A 19,758-nucleotide genomic window follows, 5' to 3' on the forward strand; every position below is an offset into this window, starting at 1 on the left:
TCTATGGTCTACTGAAAGCACTACAACTTTAATTTAGCCATATAAATATGCCCATGAAATAGAAATATTTCTAAAAAATTTTAGTTTAATGAGATGCTTCTTAATAAATAATGCTTTTTAATATTTCTGCCAGTATATTTTACTAGAATACTTTATAGACTGTAATGTAGAGCATATTATCATGCATTTAATATTTGACTAAACGCGTGAACATTCTTAAATTATTTTACATTATTATAAACGTTATTTTAAATTACATTCATTATATATAATTGGTATGAACTCATTATTCTAAAGAAATATTATTTGGTCATTCTAATGCGAATTTAGAGAAATAAATTACATTTAGAATAAAAATACACGCCCATATATAATCATTTTTTACGTTATTTATTTGCTCAATTTAACCGAATGTATAAAAAAATTTTTATTCTAAAAGAAAAGTAAAGTGCAAAAACTCTTTGCAGCTTGTAGACTTTTATTCTGAGTCAACAAATAATGGTTACTTATATACCCAGGGAACTTGTTTGCTCTAGAAACCAAAAGTGAGCCTTTAATTTATATGTTTGCAGATTTTTAAAAATTAACCATGAAGGTGCGTTTACTTGTATTGTACATAAAAAATTTACCTCCGCGTTATGTGTTTCATTGTTTTGTATTGATAGAAATGTATATAAATTTTTCTTTCTCATTTGTAGATAATGATAATGAGAGCTTTCAAATTGGTTAGAAAATATCGTTGGGGAAAATTACGATAAATTATTGTGATGTGTTTTTTTTTTCTTCTGACGATAAATCAATATTTATTTTATTATAAGCATTTATTTAAAAATTAAAATGTTAAACTAATTACTTCCTTCATTTATTCATGAATTTTCATTAGTTATGGAACAAATTTTGCTCATAAATTATTAACCGTAATTAAAAGAAATATTAAAATGACATGTGTTAATGTGAGTAATGTATTAAAGATGCATATTTTATTATAATGTTGTTAACATTTGCTGGATGAATTTTCCCGTTCACCTCGGATATGTCGTTCCTATGATACTTATTGGAGTATATATTCTGATTTTTATTCAATCAATAACATCGCCTCCCTTATATTTTCAAATAAATTTCAAAGTATGCATATCTCAATAGTACTTTTAGCAGAGCAATTTTTATGAAATTAGATTGTGAATTTAATTTGCAATCAAGATACTAAAATGGTGTGTATATAAAAAAAAAAAAAAAACAAAAAAACAAAAATAAAATAATAATAATAAAAAAATTTATATTAAAGTAAACGTGTGCTGAAAAGATGGTATTAATTTTATTTAAAATAATCCGAAAAGACGTTACTATTACAATTTATTATGTTTTGAATGAAATTATTGAAATCGCAACTTATTTACTTACAGTATAAGAGAGCATCTGTAAATTATTTGATAGTAGAAAATTAAGTAATACATTATTACATACGTTTTCATTCGGATAATATAATTATTATATATTAATTTTTAATATTAATTTGGATAATACTATAATTTTGAATATATAATATATCTGAAAGATACTTTTGTTATATTTACAAACAATTTAAAATTCTTTAAATACTGGGGGAAAAAATTGCTATCAAGGCATAAAATTTAAAATTATTCTTTTTCAATAATTAATTTAAGATTTATATTTATTTAAATAACTATATTAAATTGTTCGTAAATAGCACTGAATTTATCAATTAATCACATCCAGTATATTTTCCAGCAATTTATGTTTAATACATGCATTTTTAAGTTAACTTATAATACGTAATTTATATTTATTAGAACATTCGCTATTTTACAAATTGAATAAAAATTTATGATCATTTTTGTTGAGCACGTATATAGTTGTTTACTTAAAATCTGCTTCCACATAATGAGCTAACTATCATTAATTTCAACGATAATTAAAAAATTCTAGTAAGTTTAGCTTTAGTTCGATTAAAATACTTATTCAACATAAAATGTCTCTTCTATCAAATTGTATTCTTTTTTATCTGAAATTATAATATTTTTTTTTTAAACATCTAAGTTGTGCGACATCCCGAATAAAACTCACTGATATATTTTACTGTTCAAGAAGCAATGTTGCGAATGTATGATAAAAGTGGGGTTTTGACGCATGATTATTGCGCCACAAATTCTAAATTTCTACCACGTTGATCTGTATTGTAAATTTAATATAATATTTCGTCAATTTGTTTAAAAAAAATTCGATTAAAAAAAATTGATAATTCATGTACTAATGTAATTTTCATTTTGATTTTCTTACATGAATACATGAATATCAGTTGATTTTACCACGTAATTGTACATTTTAATTTATTTTCTATATCATAAAGAATTAATGGTAAAGATTACATGTTATTTTAAATATGTAAATTTCGATTAAAAATTGAGTGAATTTTTTTTTAAATTAAACTTCAAAACACTCAATTTCAAAACACAAAATTAAACTACAAATTTATTATTTTCTAACTGTACTAAAGAATGATAAATAATAAAGAATAATTCCAAATTGTATTAAGAAAAAGTATTTAAAATTTTACAATAATTGCATATATTAATAATTATCATATACATATATATAAATATATATATATATATATATATATATATATATATATATATATATAAATATATAATTATTGACTTTTTATACACTCAGTGTACGTCAAGTACTAATCCATATAAGAATTTTTAATACAATTTTTAGTTTATCGTTATATCCATATTGAAAATATTTAAAATACCTATCTATCAATTAACTTCTTGAAAATATAAACGAATAATATTAATGTGTTTAATAAATTATATATTCAATATATTATATACCATTGATATATTATTGATTTAAATAGAACATAAATATAGTCTTATTAAATTAGTAGGGGACGAAAATAAATATTTATTGCAAGTGTTACTAATTTAATACATTATAAATTGAATAAATTACAGTAGGTAAGATATCGATATATAAATAAAAAATTACAATTTTTAATAAAATTTTATCGTTAGGCTTAATTATATTGGCCATTCAAATTTCATCATTTAAATTTTATTTTCTATTGACCTCATATTTCATTCAAGAATACATTTTAATTGTAGAATCTGTATCTAGCTTCATTAAAAATTTAATCTAAATAAAGAAAGATATGAAGGAAATGAAATTACTGTAATTGACTAGAAATTTAATATATTTTCTCATATTTTTATGAATTATTTTCTTTAAAAAAAAATATCTACTTCTGCTCTTACAAACTACATAATGAATTCCACATTTAACAATGAAACATTAAATATGAAACTAAATAATAGATACCTTGTAAAAGATAAAAAAAAAAGAAAAACATTTTTTGTTATTTACTTTAATGATATTTTAAATGAACTAGTAATACAAGTAATACTTAAATTAGGTAATTAAATTCTTCGCTTAATTTACTTTAAAATAGTGTCGTATACTTATATTGTATTACTGTTTCTAATGAATAGATGCATAGTCATCACTAATTATAAGTAATTTTATTTTTAAATTCCATCAAACATATGAAATATAATTTCATAATACTGTAACGAATACTGTAAAAAATACTGTAACGAATAATATGCATTTGATAATAGGGATCTAAATAAATTAATTAATATCTAATATAACAGCAATTTTCTTATTAATGTATCCAATAATTATTTAAATGCAATTACAAATTTACAGTCTTATGTTCGGTTCTATGAAATAAAACATGACAACTTATAATAATATCTTAAATAACAATACTCTTCTCGTATTTTGTGCAAAATGAATTGTATTAAATTATTTTTACATTCTCAATTAGAAAAGTTTTAATTTATGAAAATGAACCTAATATCTAACAGTTGATTTTGAATACTGAAATTGTTAATTTATGTATTTGAAGAAATTAAATATGTTAATTGTAAAATACAAACTGTAATATCAATTAATGCCTTCTAAACAAATTTTCTGTTTTATTGTAACTTCGATTCTAATATAATTTTATTGATTAAAAAATTTAAATAATTAGGATAATATCCGTATGAATTAAGGAGAAAAATCAATGAAAATAATAATTTAAGAAAAATTTTTTTTAAATTAATCAAATATATTAAAAAATAACTGCCATAATAGATATGATGAAAGAATTTTTTCTTTTTCAATATACCATTAGTATAATTAATAATAAAACTAAAAGACTAATTTATATATGAACCAAAAAAAGTTATTGTAAAAGTTTAAGAAAGGAGAAAAAAATTATAGCGACGGTGAGTATTGAAAGTAATAATAAGAAGGATCAATTTAGTTTCTTGTTAAGTCGGTAAATTAAAAATGAAAGAATAAAAGATATAAAATTACACAGTATTAAACATGATCAAGTTAAGGAAAAGTAATAAGTTTACTATGATCAAACTGACTATGGAGACTCAGCAATAAATATTTTATATAAATCGAAGCATAGATACAAACTAAAAGTAAAAAATTAATATTATAGTAAACATGTTGAAAATAAGAATAGAACTCAAATACAAAATAAAAGAAAATTAATTTTATCAATGTATTTTATTATCTAATTATAATTGTTTTAAGAAATATTATCTATATATATTTATATATAATCAGATGTAATATTATCAATATACTATAAAATAGATTAATTCTTCATATATTTTAAATAAATCTATTTCTATAAATGTTCTTCTTAAATATAAGTATTTACTTTTTAAAACATGCAACTGCATAAGGAAGAAATATGATGTAATTCGTTAAAAAAGTATACACGTATTTAAATGGTATATTATTATAAAAATCAATTTTATAATGAAAATAATTTTAGCACTTTCACAACACCTAATATACACTATTTTTCAATACAAGTTAACAACCTCAATAATAATAATAATAATTATATAATCATACAATTGTAGTGCATATTCTAAAAACTAATCCTGCACTTTGCGTGTGTATGCGTATGTCTAATATATGTGTGGAACACTGCAAGGATAAGATATAATCGGAATAGGGATGATTGATTGGTGTATGCACATTTGATCGGGGGTGAGCCCACTGAACTCCTGAATAAGGTTGATATAAGCCTAACCTGCCTTACAAGCTACAAGGGACTACGGAATTCTCGCTCTTATATAATAATTCTATCTCTAATTACGATCCCTCCCCCCTCCCCACAATTCTATTTTTCAATCACTGCTAGTTTATATTACTAAGTTCTGATATAGTTAAGTTATTTTCAAAGATAATCTCCGTTTTTACTAGTAATTTAAAAACGAGTTTACAAATTGATTAATTACGAAAATAAAAACTTATGAATGAAATACCTACTGTAACACATATTTAATTATGAAAGCATTTTATCTTTAAACTTTAGAATAATTTTAAAAAATTAATTGTTAAATACGACTAAGTTTTCTATAATTACTTTGTTTGAATAAAATCCGGAATACAAAACTTATTAAACTCTTCGCTACCTCTCGCTTCTTATCAGATTACACTGATTGTTTGAAAGTCTTATGTGAGCAATTAAAACGACGACTGCATAATTGCATCGCACTACTTCGTTCTACATTAATATTTTAATTTATACGAATAATATATATTGTTAATGTGACTTAAATTACAATAATATTTTTTAATTGTAAGCATTTTGTTAATAGTTTTATTATTACTGTACTGTGTTACTTAAATGAAAATTCATTAGAAATTTAACGTCTGATAAATTCAAGTATTGATAATTATGTTGGATTTTAGTAAAATTATAAAAATAAGAAGAAACGTATTAAGATATTATTATTTCAATAATTGAGTAGTTTCGTCTACTACATATAACTTGCAATCTAATATATCTCGCTTCTAACTAATTACGTAAACATAATTGCATTAGATATTGTATAATTATTATGCCATTTTTAATTACTTTTATTATTTGTTTGCACATTTTTACAAATTTTTTTCTATTTGTAAAACAAATTTATTCTTACTCTCTGTCAATTCATATCCATTAGTTACATAATTTATACTCGTATAACTTATATTTTGCCTGTAACAACAATATTATCATTGAAATGCATATTAATTATCTCGTAAGTAGATTCGTCATAAACAAAATTTATTTAATTGATATGATATTTATTTATTTAATTCTAAATACATGCACCAGCAATATTAGTTATCAAATACTTTTCATAATTAATATTAATAACTATGTATTCATTGTGTGCATACAGATGAATTATATGTTAAAGTATTTGTTAATATTAAAATATAATTATAATGTATTATATAATAAAGTATACTCTTTTGGAATATGAGATTATTTAGTTAATATTTACATAACATTTTTACATACATTAATCATTCATTTGTCAGTACAAGGATAATTTATTATATTAATTTTTTTTATTTTTTTTTTATAAATAATTATAAAATAAAAGATGTTGTTAATTTCTTTTTATGAATTTATTATAAAGATGTATTTCTAATTAATTAATCATGTCATATTGCACTTTAATTGATTTAAACTTCGTATATTTAGCCCATATTATTTATATTTCTGTATTGCATCTCATTTATTATATTTTCAACTAAAAACAAATTCATTACATTAATTGTGATACAATTTATATTTTAATTTCATTTACTTTCGTCTATTGTGATTGCTTCGGTTTCCAATATTTTTGTATAAATAAACATGTTTAGTAAAATCTATTTGAATTCATAATCAGTGTTCGATAATTTCAACTGTCGTAAAAATAATTTAACTAGTTTTCAATTAAAGTTATTGATAAATTATACGTATGAACTATATTAAATTCTTGCTTAATCTCAACATTTCAGAAAAATTATCTCAGAAAATTTCAAGCTATTCAAACTATTTTACAATATTTAAAGAATATTTTCTATCGCCAAAATTATGCAAAAATATTTAAAAACAAATTATTCTATTTATTATTGTATATTATACAATATATGCCATTAATTTTTTATTTATATTTAACGTTAAAAGCTGGACTTAGCATAAATTAATTTAAACATATAGAAAATTAGTTTATCCTAAAGCATATTATCGTATTAGGATTATTTATATTAACCAAGCATTTTCAATGTTTTATTAGAAATTTAAATTTATATTGTTTAATATAATGTCAGCTATTTGAAGTGTTATTTAATTAACAATAAGCCGATTGCAGACTTCGTAGCAAAATTTAATAAGATTATTGTAGAAAATCATATAACTACGTCTTTTAATATCGAACGTCTATAATTACCAAGTAGCGAATTAACTTTTTCTATTTATATATTAAATATAATTTATCTATATTAATTAATATTAATATACGTATTTATAATTTTTTTATTTCGCTCCATAATATACGTTCATATATATTCAAATACGTTCAAATGCATAACAATATGGGCAATTAAATAAATATTTATAATGAAAATCTCTTTTAATGTAAAATTATGGCTTACACGTCGTGAGAATGATTTTGTTAAAAGGCATTAGTAAAAATGTAAAAGTGAGGAGAAAATACCGGGATGCGATCAGAGAAATAATACGTTGTCTTATAAAAGCATGAAGTATAAAAAACTAACTCCACTAATGTCCGGCTTCATACCCCGAGGATCAACAATTATGATATATATATATATATATATATATATATATATATATATCTAGTGAAATGGTCTTCGAGAAGAAACGCCAAGCTTTGACAAAAGTCTGCGTTACATAAGTGAAAGAAGGAGCAAAAGAATATACGTAACATATAGGAGAAAACACATAGATAGAGGGAGAATAAGCGTACGCGGATGATGATGATGCTTGGGATGAAAGTGAGACAGAGAGACAGAGTGAAAGGGGGAGAGAGGTAGAGAGAGGTAGAGAGAGGTAGAGAGAGAGAGAGAGAGAGAGAGAGAGAGAGAGAGAGTGCGGGTGTGCGCGCGTGTGAATCGAAGTAGAGGCAGAGCTTTCTACTAGAAATTTCGGTTCGATTTATTCGCAGATACATGGCGATCGTGAATCCCCTGAGGCCTCGGATGGGCAAGAGGACGACCCTTTGCATAGCTCTAGCCATTTGGGCGGTGGGCGCGGTCCTATCGCTGCCGATGCTGCTCTTTTTCACGACGTTCACGCAAAACTTTACTAACGGTGAGGTGAGGGTCATCTGCTACGCGAGCTGGCCGGATCAGGACAACAAAGGCCAGAGCTACGACGAGTATTTGTAAGTACAGAAACAATGATGTCCTTTGTCGTCGGGTGCCTACAGCCAACGACGACTAACCCGATGAGAGCTAAGATCCTTTAAATGGAATGCCAATGCCCGCGCGTGCGTTTATTTCGTAATTAATGCGTGACATCCCAGTACCGAGGACTTGGCGCAGTGGATTAAACGATTTCAACAAGTTTAATAATAATGTTTATATAGTTAAGTATCCGTTTTATAGTTGCCATTTCCGTAGACAAAAGGATTGCGTGAAAATGTCCATTAGCGTCCAAGAGTGCCTTAATTATATGAAGGACAGATCATAGGAGATAAGCTTGAAAATGGGTAGAAATTGGATAGATAGAAGGGAATAAGAGCAAAGATTTACTATGCCGTCGGGTCGGATAAATTGTTTCTATCGTGTTGTTCTCGAAGCGTGCGGAAATAATGAAAAATAAAGACATAGTAAAGGTAATAATTTTGAGATAATCTTCAATGGAGCTTTATACATTATTAATTAAGGTAGAGCGCTAGTTTGCACGGAATCTTTTTGACGGTTAAAACTACAGATTGTTGTTGAACAACGAATAACCACGCATCTAAACGTAAATCTAAGTAATAATATTTTTATATCCTATAATTATGGTTTTGCATTATTATTATTATCACTTCATTGTATTTCATTTTATTTAACTATAGCCATATGTGCGATATTATTCTAAGAAAAACCAATGGGAAAAAAAATAATCTTTTATCGCTATTATAATGTACTGTTTAGCTCGTAAACATGTGCTTCATTGTAGTAAATATAACGTTAAGTGTGAAAAATTTCGTATCAGCAGACTTTAATCGACAATTTTTTATTTACCTCTCATTTGCCACGGCAACATCCGCAATTAAATATATTCAATTGAAATTCATTCGAAACAATCATTACTTAATGCCTCGATAAATCACACTTAATCACATCGTTGTTGATTTATATAAATCAGGGACGAGGACAATGGGCCAGTAATGAGAGATAAATCCTCAGCGCAAATACATATTTGTACCCTTTGTAAATAATCAAAGGGATAAAAATGCTCTCTAGCGCGATAACTAATTACAATTTCAAGAAGCTTAATGAAATTCTTATCCAACTCCTAATTCCAACATATCACTCGGAGAAAAGTTTAATTAAGGAGCGCCTCCGCGTGGAATAAGCATCCTCTTGACAATTGTACATTTCACGAAATTTCTGCACAGGTACAATGTGGTGTTCATGATACTAACGTACTTCCTACCAATTGGCTCGATGACCTTCACGTACGCGCGAATCGGCCTCGAACTTTGGGGCTCGCAGAGCATCGGCGAGGCGACGCAGCGACAACTTGATAACATACGCAACAAAAGAAGGGTAAGACAGGCGTGAAGCCCTGATTTTTGGAGCTTTGAGCTCTGTGATTGGTCAACTGCCCAACCCCTCAGCCGGCATATGTGTTGGACAGGTTGGGCACGTGACTAGATTTCATTTAACACTTTGCGAGCTCAGCGTGGAATTCAAGTCTGGAATCGAAAGTCCACGGAATTTATTGGTTTATTTCTTAATTTATTTTTATCACTTTTATTTATTTTTTTTTTTTTTTTTTTTTTTTTTTGATGTCATCCTCACATTCTAATCTGCTGTTTAGCAATTTTTCTCAACCAATGAAGTTCGTATTTTACGTTTTACGATTTACTTGTTTGTAGAGCTTTGCCTGCTCTTCTCTCTCTCTCTCACTTCTTTTTTGCACTTGTTTTGTTTTGTTTTTTTCTTTACTAAAGGTAGCTGCTACTCGCTTTGAAAAGAAAAGTATTTCGAATATCGATTTCAACGCTTCATCTGCATGGAGAACTGAATATTATAATTGCAAATTTAGTTTATCGCGTTCACGAAGGTAGTACAGTCTACTCTTTTTACAACTATACTGGCTTATAACACGTCATGCTCCCAAATAAGTATTTGTATATTTAACATTGATTAAAAAATAAATGATGAAAAATGTCGTGAAAATTTGAAAGAGGATTAATAAATGGAGAGAATTTTGTATTACACAACGTTCAGCAATTTTTCACCTATTCTAGTATACATTTAGAATACATATTAATTATCGCAATGTATATCGAGATTATTAGATCGAGATTATTAGGAAAATAAATTAATTAATTAATAAATCAAGTAAGAAACATAACTTTGATAATAGATATTTTAAGCATTTTAATTATAAAATTATAAATAAAATTCTATTGATAATAGTTTTTCTAATAATGAATAAGTACTTGAAATTCATGAATATGCAAATATCAACTTCAAGGCATCCATTTAATTACCATATTTTCGTTAAAATGAACGATGAAAGTGTTACGAGGAAAGTAGGTATGCTTTTCAGTGCTAAGATATTGCTTATTTCTTTACTCTTGTACGTACTCTAAATAAATATCAAACCAAATTTGTTCATTTCCACTTATAATCATATTACAAAGAAAAATCATATATCGCTAAGTAGAGCCATTCCAACAAATACAGGCTTTGTTTATCTTTGCAAAAAAAGGAATTTTCAACATTTGTATTAACCAGCTAAGTTTGATTAATAATTTTATTACTTTGAAAGTATTGCTTTCCACGATAAATTTAATATATACTTTTATTTTTAAATCTAAAACGATGTGCAATAATTTCAACAATCGATAAAATTTTCGTCTGAAACAGTAATTACATACAATAGATTTTATACGAATATTGTTAAGTCATGCAAAATATCTGTCACTATTGAAAGTGACAATTTATAAAAAATTAACTTTTAGATATTAATCTATCTTTAACAAAAAATTTATATCCATCAAAATTAAAAAAATTCACAATCAATCATATATTACAAAGTACATTTAACAATATTTTAAAATATTTATTTAGCTTTACTTCTAGTAGAAAATATATATATATATATATATATACAATAGAAGTGAAATCAATTATCCCGTAAGTATAGTATCATAACTTAGGCAAATGAATTTCTTTTAAATTCTTCAAGTATTCAAAACTGCGGCACGCATATCCATCGCAGAGAGACGAATAACAATAATTGATTACTTTAGCATAAAAAAGCTCTTTCCGAATTTCATAATTTTGACATCAACGGACTTCTACTGGACACTTCAATTGAAAAAATCTAATTAATCCACTCATCTCGCCGTAATCGCTTTAAAAAAGGATTTTTCAAATTTCTCTACTCCCACTTCTTTTTCAAATTTCTAGATCTTCACGATATGACAGCCCATTTAGTCATTACTCTCTGAGTGTTATCCTCTCTATACTTAATATTTCGATGACAATAACTTTCAAAAGGTAATAAAATTGTATAAAACGCGCATACTTATATACTCGAGCAAGGTTATACTTCATCAAGATTTTAACCTTTTGATATGTCGGTTACCCATTACATAATTAATGCGCATAAATTAACCAAAGCTATTTATTTAGTTAAATATTTTCAATCGCATATCTTTCCAACAATTATATATTCAATTCAAATTAATAAGGAATGCATTAAACAGATTTCAAAAGTAGCTCGCTTAAATTTAAAAAAACATTGCGTTCCGTTCAAAGTGTATTCGAATATAAATTTAATTCATAATCACATGATAAGTTAATAGCTATTTCAGTTTCAATTAAAAATTTATTAGCGATTCTCAATGTATGATAATAAATTTATCAAATATGAACAGTTTTAAACAATTTATTAACAAATCCTTATGGGTTAATTAGAATTTCTGCACTAAAGTTTTCATATAATTATTCAAAATCTTTACAATTATTTCTCGTAACATTAAAATGTCAATTTATTAATTTTTTAAGCCTATCTGATAAAATAAAATTATTAGAACATTTCTTTAATTTATTACACGCGCGCGCATTAACTCATAAACAGAATATGAGGATTAATATAAATATTTTAAAATACTTGTGCGTAAGAATTCATTCAAAGATTAAATTAAAAAATATCTTTAAAATTGCTTATGATGATCGTAAATCCCATTGTACTATTAATATAATTTACCATAATATAATAAATCTAATAAAGTATATTTTATTAATGAACATAATGTGATTGATTTTAATTAAATAATCTTACAAAATGCATTTATCACTTATGTACTATGTAACATACGGAAGTTTTTCTTTAATTTATTATAATCTGAAATAAACGTATATTAGAAAATTTCACATTTTTGTATATTTTTGTTACATAAGTTTACACTAATTTATTTAATTATGCATTACATTTTACGTTATTATTGATAAGTTATACCGATAGATAAATCGATATTCATTTTTTTCGCTTAAAAGAATAAGATGATCGATTCATTATGATAATGATTGAACAATATCATAAATTTAAATTTCCTCATCTATACTTACTTTGGCTTAATAAATTTTTTCAGATTTGTTTCTTATTACTTTATTGTTTCTCTCTCACTCTCTCTCTCTCTCCCTTTCTTCTATTATCTCTCTATTGCCTACTTCTTTTTGCTTTTGACATCGTATATAATTATAACTAAATGAACGAGTATTTATTTGCATCATAACAGTTATGAAAAATATATTGGCTAATGTAATCAATAAAAATGAAAATAGCTATTCGACGATTTTTATTCAGTTATTTAAAGCCAAGATTATATTTTTTAATACATGCAATAAATAATTCAACTACTCTACTTATCATGTCATTAAAAATTAAAAAAAATTATAATTCAACTTTCAATATTGCACATTTTGGTTAGAATTTTTGAGCTACCACATCAACGGTTTGATGAAAACAAAATTTCTAATTTAGTTGACAAAAATTAATTATTCTCGAAGGCATCGTTATGGAGTCATTTACTTGACGCAACAGCGAATCCTTACCGCCTCAAATAACCGTACCATCAAAAACGTTTATAAGCACAATTGACGTGCCAATTGCTACCTACACATTCATGGCGCCCATTCATCTATGTGTATGCCATGGCGAACAGGTCCTTGATTCTACTTCAAGCGCCGTTGCTTGTGTTAAAATTGCAAAGGAACTGACGCTATTACCACATGAAACATAAAGAGAAAGAGAGAGAGAGAGAGAGAGAGAGAGAGAGAGATGAGGGTGAGCACTTGTTTGATTGAGGAATACTAAAGGAAACGTATTAGCACGTAACGATATTTTCTTGTCAAGCTGGGAAATCCACGCTCAGCCACCATCATAAATTTAGCAAATGAGTCTATATCTCTCCCGAGTGCGATTTTCTTGGCTTTGCCCGTGTGATTAGAAAGTCTCTCTCTCTCTCTCTCTCTCTCTCTCTCTCTCCCTCTCTCTCTCTATGATTATCTCTCACTCTTATAGTCGACAGCTCGATGCAAAACCATAAGACTAATGCTAACTCAAGCTGGCAAGACTCTTTTAGGGTTTTAATGCACTTATTTGTTAAGCTGGAGAAAGAATAGTTTTCTTGGCTACACGTTGGCTCAATTGTCTATACTCAAGCTCGATAAATCGTCGACTTTGGTTGCGGATTGGAATGAAAAGCAGTTGAGAGCTGGTGATCTGCAGCTCAGTCACCGATAGTTATGGATTACTTTCATAACACTTTTGCTTCCTAAATCTGTGTGCCTTCCTTTATTCTTGTTAATAATAAATGTTACAAACTGATATTTCTAACACTTATGATACTTGTCACATAGCAGTTTTACCATTTTTTCTTTTCGTAAGCTTTCGTTAGCCGTATATGAACTAACGTTGGTATATTTGAAATCAAATTCATAACTAAAATATGCATACATATATATATATATATATATTACCGCAATTGTCAACTATTGTCTTTACAACATATCAAAGTGCTGCAAATTGTTGGACTGTATCATAAAATATTCTGTAGACGTAGAGAATAATCCAGAGCTTTCTAAAAAGTTGCATGCAATATGAAAATATTTTAAATTGTTACCATATAATCTATAACTCTTGTGACTCGTTTTATTTTAAAATATACGAATAAAATCGAGAAAAGTTACCAACAAGGTCGAATGCAATCTTATAAGTTTCTCCTTCCCATTTCTTCAAAGCAGAATAGAAAACATATTCTCAAGGATGTCTCATCTCCGAAAGAATATCGTTACGTTTTTAGTAAAAAACATAGTCCGTGTATAGTAAAACAGCTGCTATTGTTAAAAATATCTAATATTTACTCGATTCGTTAAATACATGCATAAGTAAGGAAGCAATAAGTTTCATATAAAAGTAAGCGTGTCCTCGAATTACCACTACATATATTATATTACCCATAAAACATTTGGCTTTAGCGCTTCTTCGTTCTTCTTTTATTAAACTTTAAGAAATTAGTGATAATCTTCTAAGAGTAAGATTATTTTTTAATGAAATTAAATTTAAAAGATGCATTTCATTACGTTTCACTTTAATTAAAAGAAATTATCTTAAATAACGATGCATTTATGGGGACAAAATCATTATCCCATAATACGGGATGACATTGAAAAGTAATCAGTTTATTTAATAAAAGCAAACACAAAAAAGGAATGAAAAAAAAAGTTGTCCATACATAAATGTTTAACATAAAATTTTCTCAAAAAATCGCTCGGAATTTTTATAAAAATAAACAATTATTTCTAACGTAGGATCAGTTGAAAAATTACATAAGACACAATATTTCAAAACTGGCTTGTGCGTCCATGTATAATCATTAAAATATAATAAAATTGGTTTTTTATTACGAAGCAATGATTTTTCGTTTAAATTTTCTCACACTTTGCAAGGAATTTGTCTTCGATAAAAAAAATCTCACTCCTGAATACAAGGATGAAAGAGCGACAGAATAAAAAGGAAAATCAAAGAAAAGCTGTTCATTGAAGGATAATCTCTTCTAATTTCATTTTACTGCGTCAAAGACCGTGTCACGGCTCCTCCGTCCTTTAAAATTATAAAACTGACGATAGCGCCATTTTTATCAGCGCGCTGTCATCGAAAGCAATAACGGCGACTGTAGCGGCCATAAGACCTGCAACGTGGGAAATTTATTCATAAAGCGACGACAATTCCGAGCTCTGCCAATCACCTTCGTCCACCGTCTCGCAGCCGCTCTTTAAAAACAAAATATATAAGAAAAAAATTAATAAAAAATAACTGGCAAATGATTCTACATCAGCTACATCAGCGCTACATTTCGTCTCGGGCCATTTTTTTTTTTCCACATCGTCTCGTCCAATCAAACGAAACTTTGCTCTATCTTCACGATTCTCGTTATCGTTCCCCATCACGCATACAACACGACGTTGAGCTACAATTGTGGAGAGAGCCGCCTTGTATCAGATGCTAAAGTTGCTCCTAGCCAAGTAAGGATGCGTTCGATCGACGCAGCGTCACCAGGTCGAGGGGAGAGGCCGGTGGATGGGGCGGACGTTGTGGGGAATGGGGGGGGGGTGTTCATACTCCACTCTCCGAAAACGCTTGCATTATTAATCAAAGTTATGATGATACACGAGCGTGTGGGACGCGGAGAAGCGGTTAAGAATGGACCTCCGGATAATTGAAACTGATCATAGTGTAGTGGCCGCATGCCACGTCGACCTACATTACTGGATAAAGAATATTATAATTAACGGATTTGGTTATCTCGTAGTTACGTTACTGTAATAAGATGATGATTTTCTAACGTTAAATTCCAGATGTCCTGTTAATTTTTTTTTATTTGTTTCATTCAATCAGCTCACATACAGGAGCACTTCATAAATTACACAAAATTTTAGAAGATTAATTAAATTTCATGAGATAAGTAACGTTAATTGACGAAAATAATCAGAATTAATATCAATCGCTGGGCATGATACTTTGTCATTTTGTGCGAACACAAAATTCTTCAGAAATATTTTGATAAAACATATCCTTTGTAATTTGCATTATTCTTAATTCATTTATATGTCAGAATAAAATAGTGCACGTTCAATAATAAAATATCTCTAGAAAAAATGTATCTGAAATTATTCTTGTGATTAGATGAATGATTAGATTTTGATTAGAATATGATTAGAATGTGATTAGAATAAATATAGCTTTGAGCTGATATAATAAACGATTTAAAAAGCTGCATTACTTTATAATTAGAAAGATAGGAGATTTGAAATATCTTTAAAGAATGATGAAATTTTACTCTGAATTTATAGTGAATAAATTGTAATATCTAAATGAAACGAGAGCTTTTAAAACTTTAATAATCATTGATTTCTTACATTAGCTAATAAATAATAATAAATATAATGCTAATAAATGACATTCTTGTAAAAAGAAAAAATCAATGAAATTACAAATATGAAATATTCATATAAATTGACCAAGTAAAACTATTTGATTTAATTTTTATAAGTAAGTTAAGTACTAATAGTCTCCAGTAAGAGACTTATCAAATAAACAGGCATAAGAAAACAAATTTCTACATGCACTCTACTACTTAGGAGATAATTAACTTATAATAAGTTATAGTCCCTCCGGTCGCTTTGTAAGGAATAAAATTAATTGGCCCATTTTGAAACTTTTGAAAAAATACACGATGTGCAACATTATAATATTAACAATGTGTAATAAAGCAATAATTTGCTATATTAATTAATGGCCTACGTTCTTTGATTTAAATTTAAATACAAATTTCAGGCAAAATTTATTCCTTTTTAAAAGTATTAAAAAAAAAAAAAAAAAAAAAAAAAATTGTCAGCCAAACACAATTACTTCTTTCTCGAACATTGTATTGCACATTATACTATGTACATTTGTATTGCAACATGTGCACTTTACGAAACTTTATTCTAAATGTTTAGATGTCCAAATCGAAAATGGCTCCAAAAACTCGGAAAACGTTATGTATAAAATAATGTTTAAAATATTGATATAAAGTCAAGATTTTTTTTCAGTATTTGTAAATTTTGTAATTAAATTCAGAGTGTTATTATAAAAATATATTTACTACTTACTTTAATATACGAATTTATTTCCTGATCGTCTACAATATTTAATATAATATATCCCATTTCAATAATTTTCACATTAATTATCAATTATTATTAATAATTTTATAATACGACTATTAGTATTATTATTTGAAAATTTTAATTGAAATGAGATTTATTTTTCTGATACTTTTAAGTATTTTTTAAGAATTTTTGTTATTATCTTCGATAAATTTTGCATTAAAACACTTTATTGCATGCTTTACGATAAAATTTTATTTATATATTAATTACTTAATACCATTATTAAATAAACATTGATAATCATTATTTGACTGTGAATAATCGATAGAATATAGGTTATTGATGCGATAATGTGTATTTCATTTTATGTAAATTTATTATTTAAAAATTAAAGGACATTGACACATAACTCGTTATAAGTGTAGTAAGCTGAGAATTTGTGTGAAAAATAAAACATTAACTGTTGCATAATTTTATAATAAAGCTTCATTAATTACGATTATAATAATATCTCGAATGAGAATAGCTTTCATGAATAACAATTATAATAATATCTGAAAATAAACTAAGTTTCATTAATTATAATTATAATAATATCTCAAATATATGTTAAAGCTCTTATTCTAAAAAATTAGTTTTAAATGTATGATTATAAGCACAGGAACATTTTAATTTGAATCTTTGTGAATTTGTTTTTATAAAAATAAATACCTGTATAAAATAATAGGCGTCAATAAGTAATTTTTTTTTAATAATAGCAAATAAATTTCTCGATTATATTTAACGAGGATTCATTTCGACATTTCATCTTTAATGAAAATATTGCATTTGAATGTCATTAAAGTGTCATTTATTTGGAAATACATTTAAATCAATAATTGCATGATATTTACAATTTTAACTTGGAAAACTTGGGCACATTTCCAGTCTCAAAATATCAACGTAGCAAATATCAGAAGAAAAAAGTTTATTCTTACAAACATGTATTCACATAACGTTTGACTGAAGTTGTTTAATTGAAATAATCAATAGGAAGAAGGTAATCACAGTTTTCTTTAAAATCTGAAATATTGAGCTAATTTACATAATGATAAATATTTAATCAATTATTAGAGCTTTAAAGTTTGTGAAATAATTTGTTCGTGGCTCCCTACGAAAGTATCAAAATCGTCTAATAATTAGTAATCGCACTAATCAATATATATATGGGCTTATTAAACTTTGTCTTACAGAAATTCTATACAATATATTATTGAAAAGGCTTTTATAGATTTACTACGTGACGTATAAATAACAAGGGAAGTCTCCATCTAAATTTGTAAGTTTATAGAGAGCTTTTATACACAAAGTTTCACGTTTTATGTCACTTTCATGTTAATATTTCAAGTAGCAAAACACGTGTTAGCGCAACTTAAACTAGTAAATTGCATATGGTTTTTAGTTCTTTTACGTTTTTTTTTTTGTTTTTTTTTTTTGTTTTTTTTGCCACATAGTAATTTTCAAAAAGATTCTTATTTAAAATATAAGATTTAAGTCAAATGTATGAAATATATTTCTTCTAAGATTTAATGCACATTATTACAAAAGCTTTCGTAACAAATACTTCTAAAGAATGAAATAATTGCATCAAATAAGCACGTGGATCATAATAAAATTGAATCATTGACCTTATAATTCAATTTGTCGTGGAAAGAGAACGATATGATTGAATACGCTACGTTTTATTATATTTAATATTCGATGAATAATAAATGGACAAATTTTCGTCTCCAGCAAGACGAAACCACAAATGAGAATTCATTCAGTCGCGTCGCTTTTCATGTGTTGACTATATTTGACAGATAGCTAAAGAAAATGCTGAGTATAAAGTAAAAGTAATTTTCTTATTCTAAGAGTTAAAAAAATATTGAATATATGAATTCAATATTTAATTATTATTAATACTACGATTTGAAATTTAATGGATGATTATGTTAGGAGGTAAGTTTCGCTTTCACGCAACGTAGACTTTTTCTCCTACTTGCAGTATTATCTAAAACTTTTTTTAATAAAATAAAATAAAAACATTTGTAATTTAAAATAATTCTATAAAACTGCTTATATGAAAAAATTTCTTAATATTTCAGCAAAATAATTTACAACCCATTAAAATTGATTTTTATATGCAATAGAAAACAAACTCACACTATAATAAACGTTATATAGCTTTTATATATACTAACAATGATATTAAAAGTGATTATAAAATTTGTAATTGCCATTTTTTATCATTCAATAAAACGGGGCAGACTAAAAGAAAATTGTTCCTATTTAAAATTGTGTAGTGAATTTTGTACAATTACAATAATTTTTCGCGATTAAGTTGAATTGAACGAAACGATGGAATAAAATTTACCATCAACCTCGAGTAATTATTATTATTCTTTTATTTATTGTTTTTTTTTCCAACCAACGAATAATTCTATATACTATATA

General features: G+C 26.4%; 1 protein-coding gene across 1 annotated transcript in view; it reads left to right on the forward strand.

Moving 5' to 3' along the window:
* The window catches only part of LOC105362127 (tachykinin-like peptides receptor 99D), a 71,347-nt gene that overhangs the window by 27,021 nt on the left and 24,568 nt on the right, over positions 1-19,758 (forward strand). The window contains exons 2-3 of the mRNA XM_011499478.1: positions 8,058-8,276; positions 9,504-9,654. Of these exons, the coding sequence (XP_011497780.1) occupies positions 8,058-8,276; positions 9,504-9,654 (370 nt within the window). The remainder of the gene's footprint in view (positions 1-8,057; positions 8,277-9,503; positions 9,655-19,758) is intronic.

Source organism: Ceratosolen solmsi, unplaced genomic scaffold (assembly GCF_000503995.2).
Source record: "Ceratosolen solmsi marchali unplaced genomic scaffold, CerSol_1.0 scaffold35, whole genome shotgun sequence".
Classification (NCBI taxonomy): Eukaryota; Metazoa; Arthropoda; class Insecta; order Hymenoptera; family Agaonidae; genus Ceratosolen; species Ceratosolen solmsi.